At 37.6% G+C, this 23,171-nt stretch overlaps 3 protein-coding genes and 1 pseudogene across 3 annotated transcripts; 3 read left to right on the top strand and 1 right to left on the bottom strand.

Annotated features, from left to right (window-relative positions):
* Positions 1 to 1,939: 1,939 nt before the first annotated feature.
* LOC143551771 (pentatricopeptide repeat-containing protein At3g13880-like) lies at positions 1,940 to 6,919 on the top strand. The gene is made up of 3 exons (XM_077042131.1): positions 1,940 to 3,603; positions 4,436 to 5,178; positions 6,769 to 6,919. Exons 1-2 carry the CDS (start codon positions 1,946 to 1,948, stop codon positions 5,157 to 5,159), a joined length of 2,382 nt encoding a protein of 793 aa, XP_076898246.1. The 5' UTR covers positions 1,940 to 1,945; the 3' UTR covers positions 5,160 to 5,178; positions 6,769 to 6,919.
* On the top strand, positions 5,965 to 7,850 carry LOC143551754 (tubulin alpha-3 chain pseudogene; annotated as a pseudogene).
* On the top strand, positions 7,594 to 9,185 carry LOC143551773 (tubulin alpha-1 chain-like). Its single transcript, XM_077042132.1, has 2 exons — positions 7,594 to 8,201; positions 8,802 to 9,185. The coding sequence occupies exons 1-2, from the start codon at positions 7,906 to 7,908 to the stop codon at positions 9,103 to 9,105; spliced, it is 600 nt and encodes a 199-aa protein (XP_076898247.1). The 5' UTR covers positions 7,594 to 7,905; the 3' UTR covers positions 9,106 to 9,185.
* Positions 9,186 to 10,959: 1,774 nt separating this feature from the next.
* On the bottom strand, positions 10,960 to 13,396 carry LOC143551781 (small ribosomal subunit protein uS7-like). Its single transcript, XM_077042142.1, has 5 exons — positions 13,265 to 13,396; positions 13,058 to 13,156; positions 11,476 to 11,747; positions 11,191 to 11,394; positions 10,960 to 11,105 (listed from the first exon to the last, which is right to left on the bottom strand). The coding sequence occupies exons 2-5, from the start codon at positions 13,151 to 13,153 to the stop codon at positions 11,051 to 11,053; spliced, it is 627 nt and encodes a 208-aa protein (XP_076898257.1). The 5' UTR covers positions 13,154 to 13,156; positions 13,265 to 13,396; the 3' UTR covers positions 10,960 to 11,050.
* Positions 13,397 to 23,171: the final 9,775 nt, after the last annotated feature.

Below are 23,171 nucleotides of genomic sequence, written 5' to 3'. Positions count from 1 at the left end.
TGACTCGTTGCCTATCCATTTATTATTAACCAAACTAGAGTGCAAACGAACCAAGCCTAAGCTCGACTATGCTCGTTTAACTTACACAGAGCTCAAGCTCGACTCAATGCAATTTTTATTTTCAAAGCTCGAGCTCAACTCGTTTACTATTTATTATTTATAATTATTTTTATATATTGTTTCTCAATTATACTTTCATGTATGAAATATTATATGTTATTTAGTTATTTTTTTATTAACATTATATAAATCAATTAACAATTACTAATATATGTATTAAAACATTATATAAATGATAGGCTCCTTTAAGCTCGCGAACGAGCTATAGCTCGATAAGTGAAGCTCGAGTTCGGACTCGTTTATAAACGAGCTTACTTTTTTGACTCGAGCTCGATTAAGCTTTTTCACGACCACGTCTCGAATAGCTCGTCTTGTATAACACATGTTAATCAATTTTTTTTGTTTATTTTATTAAAAATTTTTTCTGTCATGCTTAAGTCAACAAAACAGAACAAACTCGAAACCACGTTTGACCTAATTTAACTAGAGACTGATATATATGATATATTTATACACAAAACTTAGACTGATATATATTATTAATATTATACACAAAACTTACAAGATCTGTTGATAAACGAGTAGATCTGGTGTGTTCCGCCGCCGGTAGAATACGACGGTGGCCGGAGTTTCTCTCTCACTCATCGATCTCTTTCTCTCTCTAGAGAGAAGGCTAGGGTTTTGTGAGAATGAAAATGATAAGAAAGAAAAAGGAGATTAAATAGTTAGGGTTTGAAGTAAATAAAATATATGTTGGTTGGTAGATTCATCAATACTATTACTCGTGTATAAATCTGGTTTTTTTTTTAATATCAGTTTTTAAATATTATTGTGTATAAATCGGATCTGGTTTTCGGTATTGAAATGTGTATCTTGCTTGTATCATACGGTTATGGTCGGGTACGAGTTGCTGTATTTAAAACCATTGTATAATAAAACTTTGTTTCGGGTTATTTTTCAGGTCTAGTTCCGGATTCGGGTTTTTTGTGCACCTCTAGATAGAATGGATTGTTTGTAGTTTGTTTGTCCATGAGTAGTAGAGCGCTTCCCATTTTCAAAACATCGAGGGGCATTGCTCTCGCGGTGTTTTGGGTGCTTTAGAGGGGGTCAGGGGGTGTTTCCCACAAAATGTCGGTGAGGTGTGTCTTGGTCAATATAACCGTTACAACAGTTATAATTTTTTTTAAAAAAGGAAAACATTTTATTTATTAACTCCATCCTCTCTATAATCAAACAAATCAAAAGTTTTAAAACACCACGACTCATTCTTTCATTCTATATCAAAATAACAGCAAATAATCTTTCATTCTCTATCCATCATGAATCCATTCAACCCTTCCATGTTCGGTTTTGGACAATTTACAACCAACCAACGCCCGGATACCACCCAAGCCAATCAACCAACCCCCAACTTTTCGGTCGGTTTTAATTTCAACCTTAACATGTTGTTATACATGCAATATCTAGTGATGCCCACCAACGCACAAAACGGTGTTTTTAACCCACCGACTCATCCGAACTTGCCGGTGAAACAAGCTGAAAAGAAGCCGAAGACACAACCCGACCCAATGTTTCAAAACGAGCCTAAGCCAAATCACCTCTCTATCTTGTATCCCCCTCCCCATTCTCTCTCTCTAAAAAAACATTAAACGCTCTGTTTTTATTTATTAAAAAAACCTAGTATCGCAATGAAAATACTGTCTCAATTTTTATTTAATCTATTTGGCCAAACCAAATTTCAAAAAAACCGAATTAACGTTAATTGTCATTTAAAAAAATTATTTGGTATATTTCGTTACTCGTTAAGCCTTACTAAACTTTTTTTTTCGGCTTATTTAAATTCTCGAATAATACTTACAAAACATTTTGTATGGTTAACATAATAATGTTGCCCCAAGTAAAACCCACGAAGATTCAATCTTTATCAACCATGATCACTTTAGACAATACTACATACACTAAACTGGTTCAATCATCAACCAATTCACAGTCATCAACCCATGGCAAGCTAGTACAATCACACATATTTAAAACCGGTTACACACCACCATTGTTCTTAAACAACACCCTGATGAATATGTACTTAAAATGCAAAGAACCGGACAATGCACTCCAAGTGTTCGACGAAATGCCCGAACGAAACATTGTGTCATGGAACTCGTTGATTTCTGCGTATACGCAAACGGGTCGGTTTGTTAATGCGAAACAAGTGTTCCGGGTAGCTCGGGTTGAGAATTGTGTTAGTAAGTATACGTACGCGAGTATGCTTAGCGTTTGTGGTCGGACCGGTGATTTGGAGCTTGGGAAGGTTGTTCACGGGTTGATTGTTGTTAGTGGTGTTGGTTTAGACGCGTTTTTGAGTAATCCGTTGGTTGGGATGTATTCGAAATGTGGACGAGTGGATCAAGCGCGGGCTGTGTTTGATACGTGTGATGAGTTGGATGAGGTTTCGTGGAACTCGATGATTGCTGGTTATGTTAAAGCCGGTTTGCATTACGAGATGTTGCAAGTTTTGGTGGAAATGCATCGGAGTGGGGTGAGGTTCGGTAGTTATGTGTTGGGGAGTGTTCTTAACGCGTGTTGTACGGGTTTTAACTTTTGTTTGACGTGGGGTAAGTTGTTACACGCGTGCTCGGTGAAAGTAGGGTGGGATGTTGATGTTATTGTCGGGACTGCGTTACTTGACATGTATGCGAAAACCGGGGATTTAAACGATGCGGTTTTGGTTTTTAATATTCTTCGTGACAAGAATGTGGTTATGTATAACGCAATGATAGCCGGGCTGCTTCGTGGGGAGGATGTTAACGATGAGTTAGTTAAGAAATCGTTGAATCTTTTTATTAATATGCAAAGGCACGGGTTAAGGCCTTCGGAGTTTACGTTTTCGACAATGGTTAAGGCTTGTATCGCGTTTCAAGATTTGGAGTTCGGGAAACAAATTCATGTGCATGTTATTAAGAATAATCTTCAGTGTGATGAGTACATTGGAAGTGTTCTTGTGGAGTTTTACTCTTTGTGGAAGTTAACGAATGACGCGTTAATATGTTTTGATTCGACTAATAAACGAGATATAGTGATATGGACGTCTATGATAGTGGGCTATGCTCAAAACGGTGAATATGAACGGGCATTAGGTTTGTTCGGTGAGCTTCTTAGTTTTGGGTTAAAACCGGATGAGTTTACGGTTTCGACTGTTTTGAGTGCGTGTGCTAATTTGGGTGGTGTGAGATTCGGTGAGCAGGTTCAAAGTTATGCGGTTAAAACTGGGATTGTGAAGTCGAGTGTGGTTGTGAATTCTTTGGTGTACATGTATGCGAAGTCGGGTGATATAGACTCTGCAAACCGGATGTTCGAGGTGGCTGATAAGTTTGATGTGGTTTCATGGAGTGTGATGATATGTAGTGCTGCATATCATGGATGTGCAAAGGAAGCGTTGACCATCTTTGACGTGATGATAAGTAGTGGGGTTGCACCGAATGATGTGGCGTTTCTTGGAGTTCTTACTGCGTGTAGTCATGGAGGGCTTGTTGAGGAAGGGTTCAGGTAACGGTTTCACTCTGTTTGTGACTTCATTAGGTGGTAAGAAGGGTAGGTGAATGGGTTACGGACTTACGGGTCAATACAAGTCAGGCTGGTTGGGTTGACCCGCTAAAACTTCTGATCTAAGGTACTCATCTGAATCGGTAGGGGTGTGCATGGAACCAAAATAACCAACCCATAATCGAAATTAACCGAACCCAACTCAAAACCAACGGTTGTTTTTTATATTTTTTCTTCAAAAACCGAATTTATGGTTTGGTTTGGGTTTTGCATATACCGGAAACTGAAAAAGCTGAAACAAGCCCGTAGAAACCAATACGGATTATATGTATATATTTTTGAATGTTAAGTAATTTATAGAAAATTAATAACTGGTGTACCCAAAAGTATTAGTTTCAAATGTTTAATAATTAACTAATCATTAACAAACAGAAAATTTTAGGCACATAGTTTGTAGACTAAAATTAGTTATTCATGGCCTTTTTTTTCGATCTAAGAATTTCAAGCCCGAATGATAAAACCGAAAAGTTATAAACCAAACCGAACCCATTGTGAAAACTAAAAGCCTGCAACTGAATGGTTTTCCAAAGCACAAAAACCAAGTTTTTGGGTCAGTTTGAGCCCAAAAACGGCTCAAACCGACTCATGCACACCCCTATAAATCAAGGTCAGATCGACCTGTTTGGCTTAGTTTGACCGTTTGATTTGTTTGAAATAAAACCCAACGAATTGACTTACTCATAAGCAAACTGGTCAAAATTGTCTCCATCTCCTATCATGTGTTTTATGCTTTTATAATGATGCAAACTGCTAACTATATTTACCAACGGGCCAGACATTATGAAACAATGAAGAGAGACTACGGAATCACACCAACTGAAAAGCACTGTGCATGCATAGTAGATTTATTCGGGCGTGCCGGAAGATTATCCGAAGCTGAATCATTTATCATCGACTCAGGTTTCAGTCATGCACCTGTAATGTGGCGGGCCCTACTAAGTTCGTGTGGGATTCATAAGAACACAGAGATTGGGAAACGTGTAGCCGAGAGATTAATTAAACTCGACCCACAAGCGTCTTCATCTTACGTGCTTCTTTATAATATCTACAACGATGCTGGAATGGAAACACATGCTACAAAAGTAAGAGACTTGATGAGTAACCGTAGGATCAAGAAAGAGCCCGGGTTAAGTTGGATCGAGGTAGGAAACCGAGTTCATTCTTTTTTGGTTGGTGATAAATTCCACCCTCAAAGTGAAAAAATATATGAAAAGTTAGACGGTGTTCTCGAGAAAATCAAGAAAATTGGTTATGATGGCGGGAAAAACGACGGTTTAATGGTGAATCATCATAGTGAGAAGTTAGCAGTTGTTCTAGGTTTGATAAGTTTGCCATTATCTGCTCCTGTGAGAGTGATGAAGAATTTGAGAGTATGCCAAGACTGTCATACTGTAATGAAACTGATCTCCAAGGTTGAAAACCGGGAAATAGTTCTGCGGGACCCGATTCGGTTTCATCGGTTTAGAGATGGGAGTTGTTCTTGTGGGGATTATTGGTAACAATCAAAGGGCTCAAATGGTAATTTTTCTCTCTTTCACATGTATACTTAATTCTGGTAAAATGTGAGCCGGTGCAGTTCGGTTATGGGTTAAAACTGAAACCATAACCGATGTTACCGATATGCTTTGGTTATAAACAGTTCGATTTATCGGTTATTGGAAAAAAATGAATTCATTAGTTCAGTTAACCATTGGCTTTGGACATGTCGGATGAGTGGATTCAAAGCTAAATTCAATAATATCTTTGCTCAAATATATATATATATATATATAACTTTTCCAGCATATAATATATTATCTGAAAACAGAAAATATAACAGGTTTTAGTGTCGGTTCGATTAATTCGGCTATCTATACACGTAACTGAACCATTGATTTCTTAAGCGATTTTTTTATTTTCGTGTATTTTGATGATTGTTCGGTTTTTTGATCACACTGTTCCATTCAAAATATAGGATGTGATATTCAAGACATGTTTTGTGGAATATTAAACGTACGGTTTGTATGTATATCTATATATAGCTAGAGGTAACCCATAACAACTGCTTTACCAAACAAATTTTTGATTGAACCTATATAATAACCAACAATCTTTGTTGTTTATTCATCAATAAAGCGGTTTAAGTAAACATTTTCCTCCTTTTCTTTTCCATCTCCCTTGTGAAACGGTATCATAGCATATCGTTATCGTTTCACAGAGAGATAAGAAAGAAAAAGAGGAAAATGAGAGAAATCGTAAGCATACATCTCGGACAAGCCGGAATTCAAGTCGGTAATTCCTGTTGGGAACTCTATTGCCTTGAACATGGCATTCAACCTGATGGACTTATGCCAAAGTACATATACGTTCATTCATCATTTATTTTTTGTTATATTTTATCCAGTTCTTTTAAATCAGACCGAGTCAGTTAGTTGGAACAAGAGGTGAGAACGGAGAACCTGACCACTAGCCGCTTTGGTTGGCATGGGTTGAACATGCACCAGTCTAACCAGCTGTTGTTTGAAAAAAAAAACTTTTATTTTAGATTATAAGTTTGTCCTCGTTTCACTCTTCCCAGACCTTACTAGTCACTACTGCTGGTGTAAAAGAGCCGAGCCTAAGCTCAACTCGTTTTCACTTACAAGAGCTCGAACTCGGCTCTTTTATTATTTATTAACTAATTTATATACATTTTTTTTATTTTGATATATTTTCTAATTATATTTTTTATATATGACATAATATATATTATTTACATATCTTTATCATAGTTTTATATATAACAAATATTATTACATAAAATAATAGGCTCGCGAGCCAGCTTGAGCTCGATAAGTGAAACTTGGGTTCGTTTGTCAAACAAGCTTATTTTTAGGCTCGGGCTCGTTTGCCAAACAAGCTTATTTTTAAAGGTCGAGCTCGTTTAAACTCGGCCTTGATTTAAACTTTTAACGAACCGATCTCAAGTAGCTCCCGGGCTGGATTGGCTCGTTTACCCCCCTACCAACTACTAGCTTTTGCTATGAGTGGATATTTTGTAATATACTGGTAAAATGGTTGGTTTTATTATTAGTTCAGTTTTCAAAATATTGTTATCATCTTAGAATTTCCCGCCATTGGAACCCGCAGTAACACCTCCAACGACTCCTTCGGGACCTTCTTCAGCGAAGGCAGACGAGGAAAGTACGTCCCACGGGCCGTCCTTCTCGATCTTGAACCCACAGTGATTGATGAAGTTAGAACCAGGAGTTATCGGAAACTCTTCAATCCGAATCTACTCATATCCGGTAAGGAAGATGCAGCCAATAACCTCGCCAGAGGACATTACACGGTGGGAAGAGAAATCATCATTCAATGTGTTGATCGTGTGAGAAAAGTAGCAGACAATTGCAGTAATCTGCAAGGGTTTATGGTTTTCAACGCCGTGGGCAGTGGCACCGGTTCTGGATTAGGATCGTTGTTGCTAGAACGCTTGTCCAGCGAGTATGGGAAGACGTTGAAGCTAGGCTTTACAATATTTCCGTCTCCAAAGGTAAATCATACGTAATTTTTGGCATGTGCACGGTTTGGTTTGGGTCAGTTTTGATATAAAACCAACTAAAAACCTAAACTTCAGTTTTTGAGTTTTGAAAATCGTTTAATTTCGGTTCGTTTTCGGTTTTGCCATTTGAGCTTAAAAATTTTGGGACAAAAAAATGTTGGCCAAAATTATGAATTTGGGCCTAAATTATTTTTTACACTAATAAATATAGTTAAATATTTGGGCTAAAATATTCAAGTTACATATTTATTTTTTAAGTTTGTATAAATTAAAACAAAAGGCAAAAAAACGAAAATCTATAAATTCGGTTCGGTTCAGTTCTGTTCGGTTTTTTCAGTTTTTATAACAAACAAAACCAAAACCGAACCGTATGTTCAGTTCGTACATAAAAATAAAACCAAACCGTCGGTTTTTGTTTCTGTTCGGTTTCATGCACACCCCTACGTAATTTGCTATAATTTGCCCTAAATTTCGTTCAAACATCTCATTTTGTGCATTGTTGTGGAATATAGGTTTCGACTGCAGTTGTGGAGCCTTACAACGCAGTGTTATCGACTCATTCGCTGATCGAATACACAGACGTTGTGGTGCAATTAGACAATGAAGCGATATATGATATATGCAGGACAGGTTTACGTCTCGAGAAACCGTCTTACAGGAACCTGAATAGATTAATATCGCAAACGATCTCATCGTTAACGTCTTCTTTGAGGTTTAACGGATCGATGAACGTTGATATTTCGGAATTTCAAACGAATCTTGTCCCGTACCCACGGATCCACTTCATGCTGTCATCATACGCACCAGTCATCTCATCTTCGCGAGCTTACCACGAGCTATGCTCAGTTTCCGAAATCACAAACGCCGTATTTGATCCTTCGAACATGATGGCTAAGTGCAATCCGAGAAACGGAAAATACATGGCGTGTTGCGTCATGTACCGTGGAGACGTTGCTCCGAAAGATGTTAATCCAGCTGTCGGATCGATTAAAACCAAAAAATCGATTCAATTCGTCGACTGGTGAGTAAAACAAACCAAACGTTCAGCTAATTGTTCGTGAACTATTCGGTGGGAAGTTCGTTTACGTTTATTAGTTTTTTAATAAATGAACGAACATGAACAAGGAATTTCGTTCGATTAACTAAATGAACAAACACGAACATATGCCATGTCCGTTCAATTGCGTTCGTTAATGTTTGTTCATTAAAAAGTATTAAACAAACATCAACGAACATAAACAGACGTAAACGAACTTTCACAAACACAATTTAGGTAAAATAATTAACTATAAAACAAAAGTATATATCAGTATTATGTGATAATTTATATGTAAAATTAACATATGAATATGAATGTTATAAAAATCATCAACACAACCTCTGTAGCCAACCGAACCACTGACACTAAACATTTTCGGTTAGCCAAATAAATAACACACTGTTTGTGTTCGTTCGTTTGTTTCCATGAACCGTTCACAAATAATATCATTTCCTCAACAACGAACACGAACAAAAAATTACGTTCAGTTAGTTGTTCGTGAACCGTTCATTTGTCCGATAAAAGCTTAACAGACTAGCATGAACAAGTGAACAAGTTGTTAACTGAGGTATGAACTTATAGGTGTCCGACGGGATTCAAGTGCGGGATAAACTACCAGGCTCCTACGGTGGTGCCAGGCGGAGACTTGGCAAAGGTGAAACGAGCGGTTTGTATGATCAGCAACAACACTGCGGTTTCAGAGGTATTCAGTCGGATTGATCATAAATTCGACATGATGTTTTCGAAACGAGCGTTTGTGCACTGGTATTCGGGGGAAGGGATGGAAGAAGGCGAGTTCAACGAGGCGCGTGAAGATCTTGCAGCTCTGGAGAAAGATTATGAAGAGATTGTTCAAGATGGTCAGGAGGAGGATGAGGAATATTAATATTAATGGCGCCAATATATCATGTAAATGTATCATATTTGTCCGAAAGATATATGAAATATTAAAAAACCGTTACTAATAGTTTTTAATCTTATTGTTATACATATCATGAGAAAATGGAGCTTAAATACTTGAAACTAATTTTAGTCTGACAAACCATTTAAATGTTAAATTAGGAAAACAAATATGAATGAAACCTCCGGTTTAGCGATTTGTCAGCTAAACGGTCCATTCGGTTTGGAACTTGGAACCAGGGGTATTCATAAAGCGTTAAAACAATCGAGTTGTGCAAGCCTGTACACTGTGGTGAAGCTTGGACATACACATCGAGAGGGCCGGACTCAATATGTATAAAAAAAATTCATAAACTAGAGGGGACGGGCTCAAAATTTCGGTCGGAAACGGGTAAATTTACATTATGTATAAAAATTTTCAGGCGAAAAAGGATAAATATACACTACCGAGCATAAAAACCGAGGGGCCTGGCTCAAAATTTCGGTCGGAAACGGATAATTTTACACTATTTATAAAAATTTTCAGCCGAAAAAGGATAAATTTACCAGGCGGGCGAAAACACAGAGGGGGCGGGCTAAAAGTTTCGGTCAGAAACAGATAAATTTACACTGTATATAAAATTTTGACCGAAAAATTTACACCATCAAGAAAAAAAAAAGGAAGGGGGCTGGGGCCACCCCTGGCCCGAACTAAGCTGCACCATTGCCTGTACAAGTCATCTCGTTTGGTTGGTTAGAGATCCAAAGTGTTCGGTTCATGTTGGTTGGTTAGAGATCCAAATTGTTCGGTTCATGGTTTAGCTTTAACGGTTTCATGGTTTGAACTTGAAACTGGTCTAAACTAAACATGTAATTATGTATTATTACTATACCTAAAAGTAAATTTATTTAATACAATTACAAACTATTTAAAAGAAAATCTGTACAGATCATAATAAAGAACCGTTAAACCATCAAATATGTGTTTTTGAGTATGACCCAGCAACACGCAATCATACCATCATCAAATATGCATCGATGTATATATGTGTGAACCCTCGGGTGGGCAAAAGTAAAATTGCACTAATTTTGACGTTATTTTACTAATCTCGTGAAAATAACGTTAAAAGTGGCGGAAGGTTAATCAAGCATCATGTGGTGGCGTTGATAGCCGAAAGACAAGGGCACATGCACCGATCAGCCGGTGTCCCGATGATTGAGTGCTATGTGCCTTATGTCCAAGGCTTGATGCAAAACTACTATCGAGCCGGGGGTCTCACCGGAAGCAGCCTCTCTATCCCTATGGGATAGAGGTAAGGCTGTCTACATCTTACCCTTCTCAGACCCTACCATAGCATTGCTATTGGTGGGATATACTGAGTACGATGATGATGATGATCAAATATGCATCGAGTATGACCGGGCAACAAGCCAATCATACCATCAAATATGTATTGAGTATGATCGGCATATCAGGCAACGAGCCAATCATACCATCAAATATATCGAGTATAATCGGTAGATCGAGCAATACACCAACCATATCGATTCTGTTAGTTGTTTTTAAAACCATAGTTGGTGATTTGGTCTTAAAACCATATTTAAAACAGTCAAACCATACCTTAAAACATACATACTGTTTCACTCGAAATTATGATTGAGATTATAAAATGACTCAGATTAAATTTTACAGTTGTAAACTTATTATTTTTTTAGTTGAGATTCTTTACCACATTTAATTTTGGACTACTACTGTAAGTCTGTATTTTAACATACTAATAAACATAGAAATGCAAAAGTTCACTTGACAAACATATGATTAACATAAGAAAATCACCAAATAAAGGTACAACAAAATCCATAACAAAAGTTGGCAACAGTCTTAAAAATTAAATCTTTTCATAAAACAGAAAAACACATCCAAAACCGAGTGCCCTAACATTAAATCTTCTTTAACGGTTAGCCTTGGCGACTCTTTCAATCTCATCCTTCTTCTTAATAGCATAGCTACATTTATACAAAACAAACAAACCATTATCAAAACATAACTAAAACAACCTTAAACCAAAACAAACGTTTATACAAAACGTACCTATTTGAAGAACCCTTAGCAGCGTTGATAAGTTCATCCGCAAGGCACTCAGCAATAGTCTTGACGTTCCTGAACGCACTCTCACGTGCGCCAGTGGTCAAAAGATAGATTGCCTGGTTAACACGCCTTAACGGTGAAATATCAACAGCTTGACGCCTCACAACACCAGCTGAACCAATTCTGGTAGCATCTTCTCTTGGTCCACTATAATTATTAATAAATTATTAGAAAAAGCATCATGTCTAAATAAGTCAAACGAGTTTTAATAAAACGTAAGTGTACTACCTGTTGATGACAGCATCGACAATGATTTGGATGGGATTAGCATCGGTCAAAAGGTGGATGATTTCCATGGCATGCTTGACAATGCGAACAGCCATCAACTTCTTACCGTTGTTTCTCCCGTGCATCATAAGCGAGTTGGTCAAACGCTCAACAATGGGGCATTGAGCCTTCCTGAATCGCTTAGCTTGGTACCTTCCAGCAGTGTGAGGCATGTAGATTGGGTGTTTGGAGGCGGTGGCAGTGATGTAATCCTCAACAGAAAGATCAGACACCTGAAAATATAAAATGTTCAGTGTCTATTCATGACTTTGAATCTTAAAACATACAAAAGTTCATTATTGTTTCAATACTTATTTTTTCATAACCTCTGTTTCAACTTATCGAATAATTGCAAATAAAAAGTCAAAGCAAAACCAACGCGGTTTATTGTTCGTAATACAGATGGTAACTAGACTCTATACAAGTTATTGCAAAAAAAAAAGAAACTGCTAGAATATTTAAGAAAAAACAAAGAATATCCTCACACAAATGAATAAATATTAATTTTATTTACAAATTACATGTTCATCAACTTGCAAATAAAAGTGATCAAATACATAAAATACATGTGCTCAATAAATTAGCGTTGTTATGCTCACATTCTTATTAAATATAATCATTAAAAATGACAAATAACATACAATACAATTACGTGAATTAGTCAACTTGCAAGTACCAATAGTCACATACTTAACACTTACACATATTCTAACAAATACATATCAAAAGATATGCAGTTAAAGCAGCAAAACATCAGATATCGATCAAAAACCATATTCAAAATGTCGTTATCGCAGAGAGACAAGGTGTGATATCTATAGATATGATATCACGTAAAACTCATATCTTTAGAAATTTATAAGTTTTACGTGACATCAAATCCACTGATATCCCACCCATATCGCACTGCGATAACCGATATCTCAAACATGGTCCTTGATCTATAGGAGGTATTTTTCTGCATTAACTGTTTTGCTTCATTTATGTATTTGTTAGAAATTATGTAAGTGTTGAGCATTTGATTACTGTTAATTGCAAGTTGACTAATTCACATCATTGTGTTGTATATTTTTGTAGCATTTTTAATAATTATGTATATTTTCCTACCATTAACTAATTAACCCTTGAAACTTGCAAAACACAAACAATCGTAGCAAGTAAAAACCAATTACAACTTAAAAACACTAACATTCAACACTAAAAAATAATAATAAAAAAATAAAAACTTAAAAACATTAATATATAAATCTAAAGTGATAAGCAGCCTACTGTCTCAATTACATTTCTCATACAATCATCATAAATCAGTTAATAATAAAAATACAAATTCCGGAAAATATAAACATTAAATAAGCTAACTAACTTAAAAAACTAATGTCAAAATATATATACAAAATACTAACAAATACATGAACTTCATACCTAACAGAATAAGTTCTAAACCATTTCAACCTAATTTAACTACAAACTAATACAAATTAATACAAAATTATACACAAACAATACACAGATCTAATGATGATGAATTAAGTAATTATATAACCTGAACGTCATCGTAAGTCCACCGGTTGAACAGCAACACATCGCTGTGTGACTTTCCGTCTTCACCAGCAGCATCAAGTGGCGGTAAAACCTCCATTCTCTAATAACAGTAAATGAATTCAAAATTGATTCAATTACATAAAATGACTACTACTACTAATAATAATAAGATGATGAATTGTAATGGAATTGATAGATTAAAGCTAACCTTGAGTTAGGGTTTGAAGAAGATGACGGCTACTGGTTGTGTAGTTCTTCAGAGATATTAAAGGATGAGAAGAAGCAAACCCTAATAAAGTTTATAGCGGCTTCATGGGCTTTTTTATTGGGCTTTTCAAGTGTAAAGGGTTATTGTTATTGTTGGGTTGAGGTTTAACTTAAAACTAGAGGTGTAAATCGGGTTTTTCAAATACATGGTTTCGAGCAGAGGTGTATAGATCGGATTTTTTAAATACCTGGTTTCAGGTATGGAACCGGGTTTGGATATGATCAGGTATTAGAAAATTGGGTATTGACAAAAACAGGGTCGGTTTCGGGTCCATGTCTTATCACTAAAAACAATACCATATGCATTTGAACACCCTATTTCCGGGTCGGGTACAAAACCGAGTATTCTAAACTGTGTATTTGAAAAATCTATTTCCGGGTATTAAAAAAACCCTAAATCGGGTTTTTTTGAGCTTTTTTCTGTATATTTTTCGGATATAGATTGGAGTTTTTAAGGTGTTACACTTTTTATAGGTATTTTTCGGGTATCATCGGGTATTTGAAAAACACGATTATGGTTTTTGGGTATTATCGGGTATAAATTGGGTACGGGTTATGGTACTGAGATACATACCCCATCCATACCCTATGAGTAGGGTCGAGTACACGGGTTCGAGTATTAAAAACCCATGTATAATAAAAACCGGTTTCTAGTACTTTTTCCAGGTCCGGTTCCGGGCTTGGGTTTCTTGTACACCTCTAGTTCTGGGTATAGAACCAGGTTCGAGTACGACTGGAAATTAGAAAATTAGGTATTGGAAATACCCAGATTTTGAAACAATACCCTATGCACCGGGTTCGGGTAAGGTATAGAACTAGGTATTATAAAATCGGGTATTTTAATACCCTATTTGAGGGTATTGAAAAAACGATATATTCAGATTTTTTTTGGTATAGATTGAGTTTTCTATGGGGCTACACTTTTTAGTCGTATTTCTATGGTATTTTTTTGGGTACAGATCTCGTATTTCAAACGTCCTTTAACCCATTTGAACCTTTTAATTCCCATGGTGTATAATTTTGCCATCCTTTAACATACTAGGATATAATATAATTAATTTCAAACATCTTCTTTCATTCTCAAAGCTAACTTTTCACTTTTGGCAATTTCCATCCTTCAACTTTTCTTACTCCCAAAAAAGTTACTCCCAGTCCCGTACTTAAGATGCATCATTAATAACCAAAATTACAATTTATTAGTAATTAATTACGAACTTATCACATTCATATATAAAAATGCTAGTATTAACGACCTCGCGTCATGTTGGGGTGTTAAACCAGGGCCGACTCTAGGGTGGGGCTGGGTGGTCGACGACCCCTGACACGACACCCCGCTAGGCCCCATCTTTTTAAAAAAAAGTGATATGTATTATTATGAAAAAATATATGTATATTTAATGTTTAGTGGCAAAGAGTATTACTCTCAACCAAAAGGGTGTGGGTTATGTTGATCAGTTCTTCATGTAAGTAATAGAAAACATGATAAATATTAAACCTATGAACCTGTTACAGCATGAAGAGTAGTAACCGCAGCAGGGTATGATGTAGCCGACATGCTTGTCATCTTGATCGAGTTCCCCTTTAGGATGTATAGTTAAGGATGGTGTTAGCGTTCTTGAGAGGAACCCGGTTTTATGAGAGAGGATGCACACAAAATTGTTATGTGTGTGTGATTAGGTTATGATGTTAATATTTATCTCTCATTATATACACCCAAGGGGAAACCCTTTATTAGTTAATTATAGGTAATATGGTCCATCAACAATTACCAAACTAATATATAATAAGGTATAATTAATATTTTGATCTAATATAATATAAATGATAATGATGGACATATTAGTAAATATATAATATATATTTATTCTTACATTCTCTCACTTGGCCGAGTAATCATTTATTATGAGTATTAGATAAGCCTGATCAGGAGTTAACACTCATTTTAGCTTTAAACTTAAACTAAAGCAGAAAAATACAATCATTGAATTGAACATCAGCTCAAGTGTGACATCCATCAAATTCGAGTCTCGAGTTGTTTTCGTTTTGTAAACTTTTATTACGTGAACCCGACTCAACATTTTTATAACTTTATTTATTTATTATACAATATTATATTATATATTTCGATCACCAATAAATCGATGTTTTGTCATAATATAGTGTTGTTAAGAATACTTATAGGGTTCAAACTGAGTTTTGTAAAGTTATTATAAGCTTCGTAAATCTTTAAACTCGTTTTAGACCATGACAGAAACTTGAGGGGCCTTTTGTTAAAATATGCATACACATATAAACACATAAAACCCTAAACCTAACATAACATCACAAACAATAACACACAGCCGCCACTCCCACCCCCAGCCGATTTCCGGCGACTTCGCACCTCCGGCGACCCCACCATCCCGGCCGCCGTCCCCCTGCCGGCCACCACCTCCATCGCGTTTCCGGCAGCCCCCTCCTACCCTCCATCGCGTTTCCGGCAGCCCCCTCCTACCCTCCATCGCGTTTCCGGCAGCCCCCTCCTACCCTCCATCGCGTTTCCGGCAGCCCCCTCCTCCCCCTTCCCCTTTGGTTTCGTTTTCCGGCGACCGGAAAACCGGCCGCCACCTACTCAGTCTTGCAGCTCTCTCTCTGCCTCTCTTTCTCACTCGGTTTCTCTCTCGGCCTCTCTCTCTCTCTCTCTCTCTCAGTCTCTCTCTATCCGGCTCACTATCTCCGTCTCTCTCTCTCATATCTGGTGGATTTCGGCTCGGTTCATTCCCGGTATCGAGCCACAACCCGTGAACACGAAAAAGGTATATAATTTGGGTGTTGGTGTTACTAAACTTCATATATCGATTATCGGGTGTTTACATTGTGGGAACGAGTTTGGTTTTAAATTGTTATTTAAATTGTGGAATTGGTTTGTTAACATATTGTGTTTCGCGTTTTAGATTTTTGAGTCGTCTCGTCAAGACCCGAGTTCGAGTCCCCCGTTAAAACCAATTTTGTGTTATTGTTGTTAAAAGTTGTATAATTAGTATAAAACCATTTAATATATAAAACTCATTTTTTATAATGATTATTATTATTATTATCATTAACAATATAAGTATTATTATTATCATTATTATTACCAACAAGATTATTATTATTATTATAATTAACAAGATTATTATTATTGTTATTATTATCTTTTAACAAAACAATTACTATTATCACTATTTTCATAATAATAGATTATTATTACTATGATTATTATTATCATTATTATTTTGATTAATAAGGAATATTATTAAAACCTAATATCGTTAATATTACCCACTTGTTTTATTAAACCGAAACCCATGTCGGGCCTAATTACCATTTAACGTCATCATCACTCGAGTTACTAATACTACTGTAATTAAAAAAAATTATAAGTATTAATAATTATTAATACGGCATATATAATTATAATAATAATAATTAGTAAAAATTCAAATCTATTAATAATGTATAATCAACGACAAAAGTGATTATTATTATATTTGTTATTACTATTACTATTATTAGTTTAACAACAATCCTTGAGTGGTAGTATATCTTTATATATCAACATTATCTTATATATATGTATATATAAAACATACTTTAAAAATCATTATTATCATTTCTATCTTTAACATTAATAATATTATTATAAACTTTATTATCTATTCATTTTCTTTATAAAACCGAACTCTTAAATTAAACCCGTCTTGTTTCTGTTTAATGTTGGTTTAGTTACTTAAAAGCCTAATAAAATAATATTATTTTATTTTAACTGTCATTTTAGTATGAGTCTCTAATCATTAACAAATTAACCGGTAAACCGATTAACAATCGAACCTTCTCGTCCAATGTTTCCAATATAGTTTCATTATGGTTTCAAGTTCATTAATAAATATTATATTATTTATTTTAGCTAAGGTGTTTATCGTTTCAAGTCGGATCTGTTCGTTTACCGTTCGAGCTTTATTTATTTATCTATTTATTTCTCTGTTCATCAGTCCAGGTGAGTACTTTCATACCCATTTTTCTATCTTCCGTTTTGGGGTGACATTTCATACTTATCAAACTAAATGCTTTATTTACTTGAATCTTTAAAACCCACAAACGTGATTGTATACTTTACTTAAATAAATGCTCGATTTGGTGTTCTCTGCTTACATGCTTATATGCTTATGTGTTTACCGCTTTTGGAAGGTTGATTCATAAATCCGTGAACTATCTGGTATTCTCTTATAGCACGGTGCCGTTAATGTATTCTTATTAACGACTTCAGGAAATCCCGAGTCCATTTGGTATTCTCTTATGGAGGGTGTCGTTAATGTATTCTTATTAACGACTTCATGAAATCCGAATCTATTTATAGACGGTGCCGCTAATGTATTCTTATTTGCGACTTCATATTATCCAAATTATTGTTATTTATTTATCGTTTTGTATACAAGTTTTGTGGCTTTTTATTACTATATATTTATATGCTCAATCTTGTGAATTGCTCACCAACCTTTGTGTTGACAAACTTTATTTTATGAAATGTTATAGGTTTGACTTTTGTTGACTCGAGGGCTTCACGAAAACGTTACCAGGTGTGACATCTGCCCTGATCCGACCCGACCCAGGTACCCGTTTCTCTGACCCGATCTCTCTTTTATTATTTAATATTTATACTTATATTTTACTTTTAATAATAATATATATTTTCCTTCCCGCCTCTTTCTCTCTTTTCCTTTCCGCCGTCCCGTCCCTCTCCTTCTCTCTTTCCGCCTTCTTTTCCCTCTTGTCGCCGTCCCGCCCTTAAGCCTTGTTTCCCTCCTCTTTGCTTGTCCTTTGGTTCTTCCCGCCTAAGGTTGTCTGCAGCTCCACGCGCCAGACTCCTTACATGGAAGCCTGCGTGAAGACATCTTGTTCCTGCGATGCGTGAAGAGAACTCTTCTCGCAGCGCGCTAAGAATGCATGTTCTTCCCGCAATGCGCTAAGAATGTATGTTCTTCCCGCGATGCGCTTAGAATTCTTGCTCTTCACGCAGCACGCTAAGGATTTGTGATTCTTCCCGCAGTGCGCTAAGGATTGTTGTGCCAGCCTTCGCGCTCGCGCACTCAGCCTTCTCGCGCTTAACCCTTGTATCTTCTGTTTATTCCAGCCTGTATGCTTTTGTGTTGTCTTATCTTCTGTGCTGTTGACCTAACCTATCTAATGTCTGAATAGTTACTTTCGGCGCAGCATGCGTACCAACCCCATTGGTTGGTAGAAAAAGTGACTGACATAATCTTTTGAGATCTGCTTTTGCCATGCTTAATCCAGTACCTTTATCTGATCCGCCCATGCTTTTTACTGTTCCCTGTCAGCTTTATCTTGCCCCCTGCAGCTGCCATATCTTTTGATATCTTTACTTTTCAGAACTTTTTACCGTTGATATCTTTTCTTTTACTTTTTGAGATCTTTTCCCCCTTTTTCTAGGGTTTATGTCTCCTAGGGTTTTCCTATAAATAATAATAATATTTTCATAACACATCACACACAAACACTTAATCTCTCTTATTATCTCTTCCTCCCTTTTTGCTCTCTGCCGTTGTCCTCCTGCCGTCTCCTCTCTTGCCTCCGTCTTCCTCCCTGTCCTTCCCTGCTTTTCCGGTAATATATATTATAATTTACTTATTAATTATGCTAACTTATAATCAAGACTTAAAACAAATCATTAAAACAATAATCTTATTTATAGGTTAACTTGTGCTTGTTTAAAGTTGGTTCTTGCTTTATCTTACACCGCATCGTTTATCAAGTGAGTTATCTCGTATCTAATCCCTTTTTGCTTTTAATGTTTTGGGATGTTCATGTGTTCATACAACTTAGAGTCTTAAACTTGTTTATGAACTTTAGTCGCGCAGTATCCCATGTGTTGAGGACGTAGACTTGGCTGTTTATTTGTATGTGTGGATCATTAACCGTATGGACGGTCTATTCCGCAGTTTTCATGGTACCATTAGATGAACACGGGAGAACATTCGTTTATGATTTTCTCTTTTGTTTACACATGCACAGTTAGTCTTGTTTGTGAGCTCAATTGTGAGCACTGGCAGTCTTGTCTCTTAGAGTTGGTCCCGATCAGATTACACCCTTGTTGAAAACCAGACATACACATGTTGCGCGCAGATTTTATTGTTATCTATGTATTGTATTAAACTTGATCTCTCACCAACACGCAAGTGTTTGACGTTTATTTTAACACATGTTCAGGTTTGCAGTAGCTGTTTTGGAGCTTGTGGACACGTAGGACGTTTTTACTTTTGGACCTAGAATTAAAATGTATCAAGACAAGTTAATGTTGTTTGAATGTTATAATTTATAATATATTGATTTATGTTTGATTTATGTTCTTTATTTTCCCCGCTGCGCGTGCGCGATAAAATGTGTATTAATAAATATTGACACCAATAGTGTCACGAGTAATGAAACAATATGTGGCGCCCCGATGTATAATCCGCCTTTGGTCGGGGTGTTACAGATTGGTATCAGAGCTCGTTGACTTTAGGATAGGTGGTTAGACGTAACGGCCTAGAATACCTAAGAGTCCCTTCTCGCGCATGAGAGAAATCTCATGTTTGCGCGCTTATTGTTAATTACTCGTTATTTATGAATATGCTCGCACTTGCGCAGTATATGATTTTATGTTTTATTTCGCGATATTTCGATTTTGGTTGAATTTCGATTTTTATTGATTTTACTTACATATTCGTTTGTGGGATTTGAAAATCCGAAAAGTCATGGTGATACATGAATAGTTGATTTTCAATTTCCATTTACGATTATGTTCTGAGGTTGGAGACTTGAAAAGTCATGGTGATACATGAATTGTCAACCTCCAATACTCATTTTCTTGTATATTTTATATTGAAGATTGGAAAGTCATGGTGATACATGAATCGTCAATCTCCAATACTCGTTTACTCGTATATTTTAAATTGGGAATTCGGAAAGTCATGGTGATGCATGAATTGTCGATTTCTGATTCGAATTTGTTACCTTTATTAAGTCTGCATTTTGGGTCATTTATTTTACTTTAACTTTTGATAGCATCTAACTCCGTGAAACCAAGCTTTATAAAGTTATACTTTGCGATAAAACCAAGATATTAACTAAAATTAAAACTTTTATAGAATGCCTCCGCTATCTCGCCGATTTCAGAGAAGAGAAGCCTCGCGCATGCGTAGACAGCAACGTTCCCAGGAAATGGCCGCCGCAATAGCCCAAGCTTTGAGCCAAAACAATACCAACACCTCGAGTTATAACATTAAGTCCTTTAATGCGGGTAACCCTCCGAAGTTCACAGGTCTTGAAGGAGCCACCGTGATGCTCCAATGGCTTGAGAAGATTGAAAACACTTTCCTCCATACCCAATGCCCCTCGGAAAGACGAACCCTATATGCTTCCAGTGTCCTGGAATCCAGAGCGCTTACATGGTGGAATGGAGTAGCCCATGCGCGTGGCGCAGAGGCTGCTTCTAGCATGACATGGGAGGAATTCAAGGAAATTCTTACGCGAGAATTCTGCCCTCCCAACGAAGTAAAGCGCCTGGAGGAAGAATTTTGGAACCTGAAGCAATACAGTGGAGAAGCGCGCGAGTACGCGACGCGCTTCCATGAACTAAGCCTGCTTGTCCCTCACCTTGTTACCCCTTCCCGCCGAGCCATCGAGAAATTCCTTGGGGGTCTCCCCATGGAAATTCAAGATTCTGTATGGGCCAGAAACCCAGTTACCCTCTCTGACGCCATCGAGTTGGCCGCTGTGCTTAGCGACAACCATGTCAGAGCAGGAACCCTGTTCCTGCGGGGAACTGAGAAGACCAAAACCACCAAAACTGTCCCTGAACCCGCAGAAACCAAACCAGAACCCTCAAACCGTAACAACCTCAAGCGCAGGCGCAAGGCCTATGCGCTTACCAACCCGCCCATTGTCCAGCAACCCGCATACCAACCCCCAGTTTACGCGCCTAACCCTCTGTCAGCCTACCCAACTCCCCCTGTAGTTCACAACTATGCCCTAACCAATCCAGCACTCCCTGCCCCGCCTCCTAAGAAACCTTACACAGGAAACCATCCCTTTTGCCCAACCTGTAGATTTCACCACCCAACCCAAACCCCGTGTCGACTTTGTAACCGATGTGGCCGTACTGGTCACACTGCTGAGAACTGTAGAGTCCTTCTCGCCAATCCAATTGCGCCAACACCACCAGTCTACCCGCAGAATCCACAACCAACCTACCAAAACCCACGACCCAGATCGTGCTTTAACTGCGGTGATCCCAGTCATTTCCGGAACGCGTGCCCGAGACTGCAAGTGCAAATCACACAAGCGAATCCGGTGAACCAGATTTCGAACCAAGTGACGCGTGGACGAGCTTTTAACATAACCGCGCACCAAGCGCAAGCGAATAATGACGTAGTTAATGGTACATTTTTACTTAACGGATTTTATGCTTCTGTACTTTTTGATACTGGCGCCGATCGAAGCTTTATCTCTCGCGCCTTCGAGCAGAAGCTTGCGCGACCGCGCAACGATTTAAAAGAAGATTTTTCAGTTGAATTGGCTAATGGTGAAATTATTTTAATTAACTCAGTGATTAAAGATTGTACGCTTAATCTTAACGAAAACGATTTTCTGATCGACCTCATCCCTATGCCTCTTGGAAGCTTTGATGTTATTATTGGTATGGACTGGCTCTCGAAGAATCGCGCCGAAGTTATTTGCGCCAAGAAGTTGATACGCATACCTCGAGAAAATGGTGATCTTTACATCTACGGCGAAAAACCCTCCCGCGGTCTTAAACTTATGTCCTGCGCCGAAGCCCAAAGGCTCATGCGGAAGAAGTATATTGCATTCCTAGCCCATGTGGTCAAACCTGCTGAAGAGAAGCTTCGCGATATCCCTGTTGTGCGTGATTTCCCTGAAGTTTTTCCTGATGATCTTCCTGGTATTCCTCCCGCTCGTGAAGTCGAGTTCCGTATTGATCTTGTCCCTGGTGCTTCCCCCGTAGCTAAATCTCCTTATCGTCTTGCACCCGCTGAGATGCAAGAATTGGCCAGCCAACTTCAAGAGTTGACTGCTAAAGGATTCATTCGCCCTAGCTCTTCGCCCTGGGGTGCTCCGGTGTTGTTCGTTAAAAAGAAAGATGGATCGTTTCGCATGTGTATTGATTACCGCGAGTTGAACAAACTCACCATTAAAAACCGGTATCCCTTACCGCGTATTGACGACCTCTTTGATCAACTCCAAGGTGCCTCTTGTTTCTCGAAGATTGATCTCCGCTCTGGCTATCACCAGTTGCGCATCCGCGATGAAGATGTTCCGAAGACTGCTTTTCGAACTCGTTATGGCCATTTTGAATTCTTGGTCATGTCCTTCGGTCTAACCAACGCACCCGCCGTTTTCATGGATCTAATGAATCGGGTGTGTAGGCCTTTCTTGGATAAATTCGTGATCGTGTTTATCGATGATGTTCTGGTGTATTCTAAGACCAAGGCCGAGCATGAGCAACATCTCCGATTGGTATTGCAAAAGCTTAGAGCTGAGCAGCTCTTTGCTAAGCTTTCCAAGTGTGAATTCTGGTCTGATGAAGTACAGTTTCTTGGTCATGTTGTAAACAAGATGGGTATTCATGTCGACCCATCCAAGATTGAAGCAATCAAGAACTGGATTACGCCATCCTCTCCTTCTGAGATCCGTTCCTTTCTAGGCTTAGCTGGTTATTACCGGCGCTTTATTTCGAACTTCTCGAAGATCGCTTTGCCTTTAACAGCTCTTACGCACAAAGGTAAACCATATATTTGGGGCTCGAAGCAAGA

This window comes from Bidens hawaiensis, unplaced genomic scaffold (assembly GCF_021521415.1).
Source record: "Bidens hawaiensis isolate Kalapana, Puna unplaced genomic scaffold, B.hawaiensis_p1.1 tig00016565_1, whole genome shotgun sequence".
NCBI classification, from domain to species: Eukaryota; Viridiplantae; Streptophyta; class Magnoliopsida; order Asterales; family Asteraceae; genus Bidens; species Bidens hawaiensis.
Note: the sequence above shows the minus strand (reverse complement) of the source record. Positions and strands in the feature narration are given on the sequence as shown.

What these genes read in the sequence shown, in the direction of transcription:
- LOC143551781 (XM_077042142.1), bottom strand. Translation starts at nt 13,153, where the DNA reads ATGGAGGTTTTACCGCCACTTGATGCTGCTGGTGAAGACGGAAAGTCA. An exon ending in GGACTTACGATGACGTTCAG is followed by an intron (nt 11,748 to 13,057) that starts GTTATATAATTA and finishes TTATATTTTCAG; the next exon opens with GTGTCTGATCTTTCTGTTGA. An exon ending in GCTAAGGGTTCTTCAAATAG is followed by an intron (nt 11,106 to 11,190) that starts GTACGTTTTGTA and finishes GTATAAATGTAG; the next exon opens with CTATGCTATTAAGAAGAAGG.
- LOC143551771 (XM_077042131.1), top strand. Translation starts at nt 1,946, where the DNA reads ATGTTGCCCCAAGTAAAACCCACGAAGATTCAATCTTTATCAACCATG. An exon ending in CTTGTTGAGGAAGGGTTCAG is followed by an intron (nt 3,604 to 4,435) that starts GTAACGGTTTCA and finishes CCAACGGGCCAG; the next exon opens with ACATTATGAAACAATGAAGA.
- LOC143551773 (XM_077042132.1), top strand. Translation starts at nt 7,906, where the DNA reads ATGAACGTTGATATTTCGGAATTTCAAACGAATCTTGTCCCGTACCCA. An exon ending in TCGATTCAATTCGTCGACTG is followed by an intron (nt 8,202 to 8,801) that starts GTGAGTAAAACA and finishes ATGAACTTATAG; the next exon opens with GTGTCCGACGGGATTCAAGT.